This window comes from Acomys russatus, chromosome 7, assembly GCF_903995435.1.
Source record: "Acomys russatus chromosome 7, mAcoRus1.1, whole genome shotgun sequence".
Lineage (NCBI taxonomy): Eukaryota > Metazoa > Chordata > Mammalia > Rodentia > Muridae > Acomys > Acomys russatus.
Genome location: NC_067143.1, coordinates 44,307,706 through 44,321,755, shown reverse-complemented (window position 1 = coordinate 44,321,755; position 14,050 = coordinate 44,307,706). Strand labels below are relative to the sequence as shown.

Below are 14,050 nucleotides of genomic sequence, written 5' to 3'. Positions count from 1 at the left end.
TTATAGTTTGTGTAAATTCTTCCAGATAAATCACCCTTCAGATAATAAATATCAGCTTAGAGGAACTGAATGAATACTGTGTTGTATCTTCAGCATCACTTCTAAGTCTGGCTCTACAGGCCTCAAGCAGAGGACCAGAGGAAGCCAACAAATCATCCACTCTTGGCCTGTGCTCCTCTCCCACCATGTGGGAGCAGACTAGGCTATATGTAATTGTGGCATTCCAACTCTGACAGTTTGTAAACTGGACTCAAAAGCCGCATGAGCACCATTGGTTTTCAAATTTTTATCTTTTTTGACGAAGTCTCACATTGTAGGCCAGTCTGGCCTCAAATTCATGGCGTCCCCTTTGCCTTAGCCTCCCAGGTACTGGGTTATAACAGTGAGCTATCATACCCGGCCGCAAACCCTATTCTTTATCACAGTGACTCGACTCTATTGGGACTCAATAGGCTCTACCGAGACATTTTCATCCAAGACTGCTTTATTTAGGTTTCCTTTCTGTAAAGTGGTGGAAAAGATTTCTAAATCTAATAAGAAAGAGATAAACTAGGTAATGGTAGCAGTATTCTAGTCAAAATTGCTTAAAAGTCTTTACTATCTATCCATAACAGAGGGAATATAAATCAGAGGATAGAACAATGCGCCTTACTACAGACTGAAAAGTATATGAGGCATCTCTAAGCAGATGTTTGCAGCCTGATGTGACTTTAGAGGCTGTTGAGTTCTCTTTTTATAGAAATGCTTCCCTGATTGCTAAACTCTCATCATTCGAGACTGAATCCTTGATTTGTTACTTTAGATAAATATGACAAGTTCTCCGATATAATATATAGTGCAAAGGTAGCATCAAACACATATAATCTTCGAAAAATAAACACAATGCTCAAACTCTATTATTCTATTAAAACCTTATGGTTCCCTGAAGAAACAAAATGAGCCTTTGCCTTAAATCTACAGCAGAAGAATTCAAGACATAGAGATTAAGTGACTTGAGCAGTTGCATAGGCAGAGAGAGAGAGAGAGAGAGAGAGAGAGAGAGAGAGAGAGAGAGAGAGAGAGAGAGAGAGATTATATTTCTCTTTTAAATCTATACAAGCTATCTACCTACCACAAATGACTGATTTCTGAATTCTGATCAATACTTACATATTTTCAAGTTCAGAATCAAGGTCACCTCTTACTTAAAACCTCATTTGCTGGTATGGCTGCTTCTGTGGTATTTATATAAACCTCAGACTCACTTATAAATATTTCTTAGATGCCTCCTATGGTATCAGAGGGTCTCTAATAATGCCTCACAACACAGTAGTGAATGAATTCTGCTAGTCTCTAGACTTCAAGCTAGGACTGGAGAAATGGCTCAGCAGTTAAGAACACTTGCAGCTGAGGTTAGTGCCCAGCATCCAGATCATGTGCCTTTACTGTCTGCTGTAATTCCAGGGCCAGGAGATTCAACACCTTCTGCTCATCTCTAAAGACATCTACACACACGTGGCGTACATATACATGGAAGTGAAAATCAAATAAACCTTAAAATATCTTAACCCAAAAGATCGTTGTCGTTTAAAAAAGGATAAGCTCTGACACAAATTTGACAAAATTTACTTTTCAAACAAGGGCATGATAACTCCTACTAATTGTGATAATTACTTTACACAATTAGAAAAAATTAAAACCAGAATATATAACATCAAGTTATGAAACAATTAATAAATATGTCTTTCTGGAAAAGCCTCCTGGAGCAGTGGGCTTTATATAGTTTATATAGGCACTGCTTTATATAGTTTTTTTCTTCCATTTAATAGTTTTTAGAGTCGTACTGGCCATAGTCCAGTAGGAAATATTAGATTAGTATAATGAATGAAACACTGAATCTATCTCTGAGCGAATATCTCTGACCTGTCAAAAGTTTACAGGGGACACGAGGCAGGCCACACTACTGCCGACAGAGTGGTGAGAGGAAGTGTGCGTGAGTAAGAGCTGGTAGAATTTACTTCACACTTTCTGTGGGCACCAGCCATAAAGAAGATTTCACCTAGCCATTCATTACCAGGAATATCTTGCATGGAAACAGAACAGGAGGCGTGGCAGGAAATAAAGCAATGAGGCATCCATACTGTGGGATGACTACATTCCAGAGAGACTGTCTGTCTGCAAGGACCTTCCGTGTGACTGTAAAGTTGGCTAGGAATTACAGTAAGTATAGGAACTCTACACAGACAACATCTGTCTTGTATTTACTAATGCCACACGTGGGTCTAGGTTGTTTGTGCTTATGTTCTCATTTAATCACGAAGCAGACCCAACTGTTCTTTCCCCAGCAGAGACGAGGAAACTGAAGTGTGCAGACGCAAATGGTGAGTAAGTGATCAAGCCAAGACCACAGTTCGCCTGAGCTACAACTGGGTCTCACCTGGCTGGCTGGCTTATAGCTCGGCAGACCACTCCGACCCTTTCCAACTATGCATTACTCTGATGAGAAGAGCTTAGTTAAGTCGACTCTCATTTTGATACTAAAAGGAAAATCTAAATGCTTTCTAGTTCGAATTTTAAAACTGCTAGAAAACAAAGGTTTTATTTTTATTTTTTATTTAAAGGCTACAAAACTATAAACTGTCTCTGAGTGAAACTTAATTTCTCCATCTCTAAATAGTGATAGAAGTCCTCCTCTCTGTTTTTGAAAGGATTAAATAAGAAGAGTCTGTTAAATAGCTAGCAGGATTCTAAGGAGTCTTTAACAAATGTTAATTTATTACAGGTTCTCGTAAGATACAATGACATTTCAAATTAAAATCAGCCTCAATATTAGTGGCAGGCTGAGAGCAAACAGATCACTGTGCTGGTGCTGAAAAGTGTCTATATTTACAAAATACTTCACAGGGCCTGAGGATTATCTTCGCCACGGCCCCCATTTTAATTAATAACACAGAACTCAGACATCGCCACATAGCAAGGAGTCTGCACAAATGCATGTTTACAGCTTTCAAACAGTTTGTTCTCTAGCTAAAGATATAACACGATACTTCAGCAACCTAATATTGCAAAAAATAAATAGGAAATGCTTAATCGTTCAAAAATACACACCAAGGAAGAGAAAATCCAAAGAATAAGCACATGGTAGCATGAAGTCTCCTCTACATTGTCAAAACTGACAAATGATTTGACTTAAACAGACAGGGTATAAAACCAAAACAATCCATCTTTATTTGTTATGGATATAAATATATGGGGAATATATATACACTTAAGCTCATTTGTTTTTTTGAGACAGGGTTCCTCTGTGTAGCCCTGGTAATCCTGAAACTCACTCTATAGGCCAGGCTGGCCTGGAACTTGATGATCTACCTGCCTCTGCCTCCCAAGTACTAGGATTAAAGGCATGTACCACTACTGCCTGGCTCCTCAATCTCATTTTTGGTTAAAAGAAAAATTAAGAAAAAAATTGCACCCTGCATCTGACAAGGTCTAATATCCAAACTTTATAAAGAACTCAAGAAATTAAATGCCACCAAACCAAATAACTCAATTGAGAAATGGGGCTCAGAATTAAACAGTGAATTCTCAACAGAGGAATATCAAATGGCTGAGACACACTTAAAGAAATGCTCAACATCTCTAGACATCAGAGAAATGCAAATCAAAACAACTCTGAGATTCCATCTTACACCCATCAGAATGGCTAAAATCAAACATTCAAGTGACAACACATGCTGGCGAGGATGTGGAGAGAGAGGAACACTCCTTCATTGCTGGTGGGAATGCAAACTAGAACAGCCACTTTGGAAATCTATCTGGTGCTATCTCAGAAAACTGGAAATAGGGCTTCCCCAAGACCCAGCTATTCCACTCCTTGGAATATACCCAGAAGATGCTCCAGCACACAACAAGAATATTTGCTCAACCATGTTCATAGCAGCCTTATTCATAATAGCCAGAACATGGAAACAGCCTACGTGCCCCTCAGTAGAAGAATAGATAAAGAAACTGTGGTACATATACACTATGGAATACTACTCAGCTATTAAAAACAAGGAATTTCCAAAATTTGTGGACAAATGGATTGAACTAGAAATGATCATAATGAGTGAGCTAACCCAGAAGCAGAGAGACTCAAATGGTATATACTCACTTATAACTGGACACTAGCCCAAGGGGCAGGTACCATGAAAGTCTGCACCTACCAGGAAAGTGGGATAGAGGTGAGAACATCCTATTGAGACTCTAGGTGAGAAAAATATAGGGGATAGGGATAGGGATCCAGAGGATCATAGAAACCTACAAGAGGAACATTATGATGGGTGGATCTGAGCCCAGGGGTTCTGCTTGATCAAAGGCACCAACCAAGGACAAAACGTGCAGTCATCATCAAACCCCTACCCAGATCTATCCAAGGGACAGAACATTCTTCACAGTTTAGTGGAGACTGGGGACTGACTTTCACAGGATCTCTGGTGCCCCATATTTGGCCATGTCCCTTTGTTGGGGAGGCCCAATGGCACTCGGAGGAAGGATAGCGGACTACCAAGAAGAGACTTGATACCCTAGCACCATATTCAGGGGGAGGAGGTCCCCCTTGGTCACAGTCATAGGCAAGGGGGATTGGGGTGAAAGTGGGAGGGAGGGAGGAATGGGAGGATGCATGGGATGGGATAGAAAATGAGATGTAATATGAATTATTGTATTTTTCAATAAAAATGTGTTTAAAAAAAAAGAAAAAAATTGCAGAGAAATCTGTAAACTATGAATTTAATTTGAAAAGTCAAGATTAACCTCCAGTTGTATTTAAGCACACATTTGTGTAGGTTTGAAATTTTTATTTTAGGCTGCTACAATAGTCATCTTAAAGCAAGTCACTCTAAAGGGGACTTTGAGAGAGACCGTACTTTAAGCTCCTTGAGTATTTTATACAGACAGTATGTTTTGAGCATATTCACCCCTTCCCTGACTCCTCCCAGATCCACCTTATGTCTTCTTTTAAAAATACATTTTTTAATTTTTTATGCCCAAGAAGGCTAATTTGTGCTTCTCATATATTCTTGGATGTGCGTCCTTCTCTTTAGCAAGTGGTCAACTCACCAGGACCTATAATTTTAAAGAGAGCTAACTCTCTTAGGGGAGATTTTTGTATCACAACCACAGTTCCACTTCTTTGCTAAAGCGTCTTAAGTATATACTAGTTTTGGAACAAAATCTTTAAAAATACAAGGGAAAAAATGAACATTTTTATTCACCCATAAGCAAATTAATTCATTTATTTTTTCATTCAATATTTGTTGGGTTCTCATTGGTGGTAATTTAAATAAATGAAATGTTTTCTCTGTGCACTATCAGACTTGATATTTTAGGGTGCCCATGTAGGGTCACTTATGGTGTTAAGTAACATAGTGGTATGTTCTGAGATTCCTGCCTTGTTCCCTCTTGGAATTAACATGGTGCATTAATTTTGAACTCTTTGGAATTACTTCACCTCCTTTCTTTTTACCTATATCTTTTGCACTAAAGGGAAGGTAGAATAACTCCCAAATTCCATTAAGTATGGGTCACCATTGACAGTAAGAGCACAGAAAGCGCAGTCAGAAGAGGAGCATTTTAGTTCCGATGCCACACATCCAGATGTATAATATTGGTAAGCTACTCCCTTCCTTCTGAGCCTTGGTGTGATCATCTTTGATCACTTAATGAAACCTACTCTGCATAATGCTTGTTAAACTCAAACAGGACCCAATGCAAATCCCTTTGTAATGGATACATACATAATACAGATTCTCTACAAGGAATTTGTGAGTATATAGCAGGAAATCCCATTACATGTATACACTTATTTAAAGATCTTTCCTGAAGGTAAATACACTATTTGAAGCATTAGCTTATCGGCTAAGTAAGAGCTGACATAGTACAGGTGTGACCTTTTCCTAGAAACGATAATCAACCCAATTAAGGCAGAATCATAATCTGACCTGGTGTAGTCATCTTCAACCAGCATGTGCTTGGGAATTGGTGAATACCTTCCTGGAGAGATGGGTGGCAGGGACGTTTTGTATTCTAATGTGCCATTGTTACCAGACAGTAGATGATTTTCCATTGGTGGAGAATAAGCTAAAGAAGTGGGGAGAGAAAAAGAAATGGAATCACATCTTTTCTGTAGGCAATTCAATGTGTTATACTTTTCACAATGTTTTAAGAGTACAAAGGCTTTATGCATGCCAGATGTTTTTCTTGCTCTCCAATAGGGGTGAGTTGCTGTCTGTTTGTGTTGCCCATATATAAGCACTTGGGGACCTTTAGATTTGGAAAGATGTAATAACAGTTATGTTTGTAACCCAAGTTAGCATAATTAGATGATGAGAAGTATTGGAGGAGCAACTCGACACACATTTTCAGAATGATGATTAATTTTCTATTGAAATAAAAATGTTAGCTTCTAATTGTAGGGCTCACATTATTTTCACACAATTAATGCCCAATTATCAAAAGCAAAAGGCACCCCAAGGGATAAATTCTCCTATAAATTCTCCACAAATATGCTGCACTTCCATCACAGGAAGCCCGCAATCTTGAGCATTTTTCCTCTGTTCTTCCCTAATCCATGTTCTCATTGATACCTCTTCACTGACTGCCTCCTTGGCTAGGGCTCCCTGCCACTCTTTCCTCAAACCTGTTTTGTATGCTAAGACGAACTTTTGAAATCCAGCTTTGCTCTTTCTTTTGTTTAAATGTTTTGCACTGTCACTATTGTTTGGGACTTAGTGTACCTTCTCTTCTTTACCGATTAGATAAGACTGACCCATTTCGACATTCCATATGCATGCTATTAATCCTCAGACAAAACCTGGGCTTTTGGCATCTGTAACAGTTTTACTGTATGGAGTATCCAGATTTATGTCTCTCACTCCATCTCAGATGTATAATTCAAAACGCAGCTATACATGAAATTTCTCTGTTCTTTCAAAATATATTGGAACTCTCCATTCTCTGAGTCTCTAAAGGATATTTCTTTTTATTTATCTGACACTATATATTGCCTTTTATTCCTGCCAAATTGTGTTTCTGTTAACACATTTAGTTAGCTAGCACTCTAGGCATGCTGCTGAAGGCCATGGCTGTATTTCTTCTAAGTCTGTATGTAGCACATATTAAATTACCTTAATTGATTAGAAGTTTTCTGTTCTGTCATTTTTTAAAAAAATCTCTGCCATTTCACTTATATGCCCTTTAGAAAGTGACTCATAGACCCTCAAAGTTGTCTCCTCTAAATTTATCCAGTTCACAAGTCTCTGAAAGTCAAAACGCCTTCCTATCCAGAGGTAAGGCTTATCTCAGCTTAGAGCTTTCATTGGGGGAAAAAAAAAGACCATTTGGAGGGCGAGACATTTCAGAGCCATTATTTCAAAAAGTAATAGCTAAGGAAATGGACCTTTAGATAAGGTTATTCAGCTCTTGATTTTTCCTCAAGAGAAACATCTAAATCTAAGAAAGATTCAACAACTTGCTTAAGGTGATAGTACTAATTAGTAGTCGTGAGGGCACCCCAAGTGCACACGATTACAATTGAATTCTCAAAGTTGCAAATCCAGCAAACTATCTTATGTCAACAAAAATATCCACTAGATTTACATAAAAAGTAAATCCTTTCTAAATTTAGTCTCCAAAGATAGAAGAGAGGGCACAGGGCCTAATTAGCAGTGGATTTGGTCTGGTAGCCAGAATAAGTGACTCATATAAGTTGTTGTTTGGAGTTGTGCATCACCCACGGCTACAGACGTGATGACTGATTATTTTCTTGCTTCTATCAAGTATAACAAATACAGCTAAAAAGGAAAGTTAGGATGATGACTGAAAACAGCTGTTTTACCATTCCAGGGGACAATCCCCTGCCCTAGCAGGAAGTGTAGAGCTATCTATGGCTTATTTTGCTAGCATGTGTTTTTCACTTTGCTGTGACATAGATCTGAGCTAGGACAAGGAAATACAGTGGCCTGAGAGAACATGAGTATTCCATGGCACTGAGAAATTGTCTTCTGGAATGTTGCACCAACACCATCGTAGTCACCCTGTTTAAAAAACACATCACTCTGTCTTCCCATTAATGGTGGACCTGCCAACCCATCAAGGCATCCCACCTTCAAAACATGAGCAAAGGTCCTGCAAAACGACATGGGAATGATGAATAGAATATCTTCTGTGAAGTATTTTCCAGAAGCTTGACAAGAGCAAAATTTTAAGCAGAGGTTTTTGTGGAGTTCAATTTTGTAGAACTGGCAGGCTGCTAGAGGATGTCACCTGTCACAGTACTTACAGTGAGTAATATCAGGTGGGCCATAAGGATCAGTCATATAAATGGTGGTGGGCTTGCCAACTTTTAGATAGACAACATCAGATGTGTTCTTCAATATCGCTACAGCCTCTTCATGTGTAACTTCTTCTAAACTATAGTTATTTACCTGAAAGGGGAGAAAGGAAACAATGAGAGTTAAACCTATAAAGCGAAAGACAATGACCCAGGCAGGCAATGCGGTATTTGAAATTACGGCCTTATTAAAAGAATGGTTACAATGATTAGTTTGGTAGCTTTTGCTTTCTTGATGGAACATATAGTTTAAGCTTTAGCTAAAGCAAGATAGGTATAGTCATCAATGCTACAAGACCAGGTCAGCTTTGTCTATCTCTCTGATGAAGTGGCAGGTAATGGCAAACAGAATAATATTTCTAGAAAAAAAAGTAGATAATTTAAAAACTATTTGCCTAGTTTTTATGACTAAAATGTAATATATATCACACTGGATATGCAGTTTGGTGGTATAATTAAAGGTTACTGAGAATATATGAGGGCCTTGGATCAGTTCCTGGTACTAAAATATATAAACACAAAAGCAGCACAGTCAAGAAAGAATGCTCAGAAAGATTTGTATAATAATTAAGGAAAACATAAAAAATCCACAAGAATAATCCACAAGATTCCTACTTTACACATTTCCTTAAGTTAGTGTAACATGTTGTACACACTCTTTTGGAATCCACGTGGAAGACTTAGATTGGCTGTTTGCTACATTAATATTTAGCTGCATGGCTTTTGTTTTTACTGCCTTGCATGGCTATAACAACAACTTCAACAATCTCTTACAAGAGCCTGTTTAGTTTGCTCTTAATATGTTGCTTCTATAAATAATGTGACAAGCAATTATCTGACTTTATTCAGCTTGGATGTATTTTGGTATAACTCACACAACTTGCTAGACTCAACTATAATAGCATTATTACAATTTTTAATATCTGTTCTGAAAGTGCCCCGTGAAACATGAGCCAGTTTATCCTCATGCTAGTATCTCTCTCCCTCTCCCTCCCCCCTTCTCTCTCCCTCTTCCTCTCCCTCTTCCTCTCTCATTCTGTAAAGTACAGAACTGAACCCAAGAGCTTGTGAATGTTATATACATTTCCAGTCACTGGCTATTCCTTGAGCTATGAGTATATATTTTTTATTTTATTTTTTTTTACTTAACATATACATTTATATTATCATACTTATATACAATAAATACATACAGCAAGAAGGACCATGAAACAATTAAGAATTATATAAATGTTACATTCATAATGTTTTGCCTATTTGTACAGACATTTTTCCTCTCTTGGTGAGTCTACAGCTCTGAATGTAAATCAATGTTTATTATATCTCATCTCTATCAACCTAAAAACTTCTGTCTAGGCAGTGAACTGTCTCTGTCATTTTCTTATTTTGGAAGCTAACTTGTACTTCCTGTTTACTCAGGTTATTAATTTTATTCCTTCTCAAGTCTCTGATGGGGTTGGAGACCAGATAGCTTAGTTTTACAATTAAGTTTGGTTGTTTAGGGGCTAAGATGTTTCTAGGTCTAGATAGAAGGTTTTAGGTTAATAGGGCCTGTTTGTTTTCGACACAGGGTTTCTTTGTGTAGCCCTGGCTGTCCTGGACTCACTTTGTAGACCAGGCTGGCCTTGAACTCACATCAATCTGCTTGCCTCCGCCTCCTGAGTGCTGAGATTAAAGGTGTGTACCACCACGCCTAGTTTGAGTATATATTTTTTAAAGGAAGAGTGTCAATGTTGTAACAGAGGGGTTTTCAGGTGAGAATAGTTAAATGTTTCCCATTTCTGTAAGTATCACCAGAAATGCACCCATCTTTATTGTTATAAAGAGAAGCCTGTATCAAGTGTTGTTATAACTTCATGGCAGTGACATCTAACTGGATGTGTGCAGTACTTACTAGTTTTTAATGTAACACAACCAGAAAGACATCGTCAATGGAGAAATGGAAATAAACATTAAAAATGTATAATTTGAGGTTAGCTTGGCATACAGAGTCAGGTATAAGCTATCCTGAGGAAACTATGAGATTATGTGTGTGTGTGTGTGTGTGTGTGTGTGTGTGTGTATGAAACTTACAAACTATACACAATAATTTAACATAGCAAAACATTAATAAATAATAATACAATAGAGCAATTACAAAATTATTAGCCTCACCACCCTTGAACTCTTTTTTTTTTTAAATTTTATTTTATTAATTTACTCATATTACATCTCAATGGTTATTTGGACTCTTATTAAATGAAATAAGGGGCAAAATTACAATCATGGTAATGCTGTGACCATTTATTTGATAAATGAGGCTTGAATGTGTGATAACAATAGATAGCAATGCTACCAGAGGGTTCTGTGGGATGAGATGTGTCATACTCCAGGTAGGCTAGAGACTGATGCTGTGCACTTCCCTGCACTACTTAGAAGACTGGAGCCACAGATAAGTGAGGCTGCGCTACACATTCTCTCTTGTTTGTACTTTAGTCACATGATCTGTAACAGTTTTTAAAAATTACTTTCATATAAATGCTGATAACCACAGTCATAGTAAGTACCTATACACAGCCCAAAATAAATGCAAGGACTCTGCTATTTTACACACACTAACTCATTACAATAATGTTTCCATCCTCTCTAAGATAAATATAAAGTAAAATAAATGTAAGCTATCTGAATAGGTTATCGTGGTGCCTCATCATTCTAGTGTATGCCGTTGGTCTAATAAGTGATAGAGGCAGACTCACAAGCCGAGTACTTCATCCCTAGGGTTCGTCCTCTAACAAGCAACTTAACTGCTTCTTCAGCGACCAGGTCGGTGGTCAATGGTCTAACCAGGCCATATGCTAACAAGGTGCAGTTTGGGGGATGGATGATAATGAGGGAAGAGAGCCAAACACAGGGAGTAAATGTGGAGGATCCACAGACAAAGGGAGTGCAGTTGACGGTGGCAGACTTTGGTTACAGAGAAATAATAAAAATAGTAGGGCCAACACTTATTTAATACTCTGTCACATAGTTGGAGAATATCCACGCATACATACATATTTAGATTTCTTTTTATTTTATGCCTATGAGTGTTTTGCTTATAGGTATTTGTGTGTGTCACATGCATGGCTGGTGCCCATGGAGATCTGACGAGGACACTGGATCCCTGGAACTAGTTGCAGATTAACCTCTATGTGGGAAAAGAACCCAGGTCCTCTGCAAGAGTAGAAAGTGCTCTTAATGGCTGAGCCATCTCTTCAGCTCCTGACATGTATTTTTTTTTTTAGCTAATCAAATAATTTATTTTCTTTTATCTGCACAGGTAACTCTAATAATTCGACTCATTACACAGACAAGAAAAAAAAAAATGACACTTAAAGTGCTTAACTTAGAACAAAGTAGCCACATAGGCTCCAAACAGCAAATATACCAGTTGGGTCAAAGGCCTACTGAAAGACTATTCTCACTGCTCACATTAGGTTTTGTCAAATTGCTCTCTCTGTTTTTTGAAGATCAGAGACTCTTTCCAGGATGATGTAAAAGCCTGGGCCTGCTACTTAAAATTTTTAAAAATTTATTATAATTTATTCACATTACACCCTAATTATTATCCCCTCCCTATTATCTTCCTGTTCCCATCCTCTTTCTCTTCTGCCCTATTTCCCCCCTTAGACCTCTGGCAGGGGGTGGGAGAGCACTCCTCCCCCACATTCTGGCCACAGCCTATCAGGTCTTATCAGGATAGTCTGCATCTCCTTCCTCAGTGTACCAAGGGGCAGTGATCAAATTGTGGGCCTGCCACTTTAAGACCAGATGTGCATCCTGAAAACAAACAAACAAACAAACAAACAAACAAAAAACATCAGGCCACTTCTCCCCTACTACTCTGAACCTTAGCTCCCATAGGCAGAACAGGGATTTTTAAACAAATACAGTTATCCAAGTTTCTTGAACAAAAAAATTCTAATATCTGTCTTGAAACCAGCTTGAATCTATAGCTAGCCTCCTTACTTCCTTACTAGGCAAAAATATAAAAGTTGGGACTCTTTTTGTGTGTGCTTTATTTTTTCCTTCTTCCTTTCCCTCCTCTTTCAGTCCCTCTGCTGTGCTATTGAGAGCAGATATCTCTGCTACACTTTCACTTCCAGCTAATTCGCTTATTTACACTTTTATAACATCTATGATGTCCTTCGTGGACCCATCATACCATCGCTGGCTTTATTTACTGACCTTTATTTCATTCTCCCACTCAGGTGCTAACAATAATTCCTGTGTTTGAAGACATTCTTTTTCCCGAGAAAGCTCATTTTCTTTTTTTTTTTTTTAATTAAATTTAATTTTTTTGAAAGCTCATTTTCTGAAGGATAATTTTATTCAGCTCTTTCCCCAAGCTTGCCTTCCTCTGTTTCTCTTTAACAGATATGTGCGCAAGTATTATAGAAGCTGGAATAGTGATGATACGTTTTGTGTGATCAGTGGTGACACTATGCTCTGCCACCCTAATACAGTGAACCAAAACCAAAGGTGTATAGGACAAAGAGAGGGACCTTAGTACAGCTCACCGTCCTTTGGAAATCTTAGTTTTAATGACTCATTATCTTTAAGGCAGTCACACTGGTGACTAAAAAGAAGAATTGTGCATAGCAATAGAAAATATGCATAGAAAAGAAGGTTTTCTCTAAAAACCTGACTTCCCAAGCTAGGTAGCTCTGAATGCTGTGATCATGGCCCTAAAGACATCTATATTGAGAAAACAAAAGAGGGACAGATTTTGGAGATACAAAAATGTCAGGGACATGGAAAAGGACCCCGCAGATTGTGAACCAATTAGATCAGATTATAAGTGACACCAAAGTTCTGTTTTAACAAGGACTCATTATCTGCCGAGGGTGCTGAAATGATACAGCTTGGTAGATTATCAATGACAAAAAGATATGGTCAGTACCACATACTAAGTATTAAAGATACTAAACCCCACATATTCCTATCTTTAAAGTGGGAAGTAGATATTAAAGACAGACTTCATACAGCCAAGAAAATATTCAGATGAGAATAGAAATTTACGTCACAGGCAGACATAGGCGGATGAGTGGGAAGAAAGGATTTTGGTTAATAAATGTTAGTTTAAGATGGTGCCAGCTTTGTTGGTTGTGATTTGGTGGCTGAAGGATTGCAGCACTGACATGAAGTTTGGTCCTGGGGCAGATACTTTATCATATTGGCAACAGAGCAACTGAATAAGTTAGAACACATTCGTTTGAGGCTGGGCAGATGTCTCAGTGGGTAAATACGCTTGCTGTGAGCCTGGATCTTCAGAACTCAGGTACAACTAGACACAGTAGTTCAAGCCTCTGAAACTGCAGAATGCACTATAGGGAGATGGGGGGGGGGGGACACACACAGGAGAATCTTCAAGAGTGTGGGAACCAGCTAGAGTGGCTTAGAGATTCTGAATCAGACAGGTGTGAGCTCTTTGTCTTGGTGGTTGCCAGCTCTGTTACTCTGGAAAAACTAAGCTTTACTTTTGTAATCTATAAAATAGGAATGGTAACAGCTGTGGTCTTGAAGGGGTTTTGAAGCATATACTGGCCTTAATGTTGGCTCTTACTCTTGTTACTATTTACTGTCATCAAGCACCTCACTTCCCAGGAAATAGGATATCTTGGCAAAATTTTCTTGCTGATCATTTTTCTGTAAACATCTGTGAACTGATGAGTTTAATTG

The 14,050-nt window shown here is 38.2% G+C and overlaps 1 protein-coding gene across 21 annotated transcripts in view; it reads right to left on the bottom strand.

Annotated features, from left to right (window-relative positions):
* The window catches only part of Dlg2 (discs large MAGUK scaffold protein 2), a 1,899,378-nt gene that overhangs the window by 440,512 nt on the left and 1,444,816 nt on the right, over positions 1-14,050 (bottom strand). For all 21 annotated transcript variants that reach the window (XM_051148923.1, XM_051148943.1, XM_051148920.1 and 18 more), the window contains 2 exons: positions 8,300-8,444; positions 5,961-6,099 (listed from right to left, as the gene is read on the bottom strand). In XM_051148923.1, coding sequence (XP_051004880.1) covers positions 5,961-6,099; positions 8,300-8,444 — 284 coding nt within the window. The remainder of the gene's footprint in view (positions 1-5,960; positions 6,100-8,299; positions 8,445-14,050) is intronic.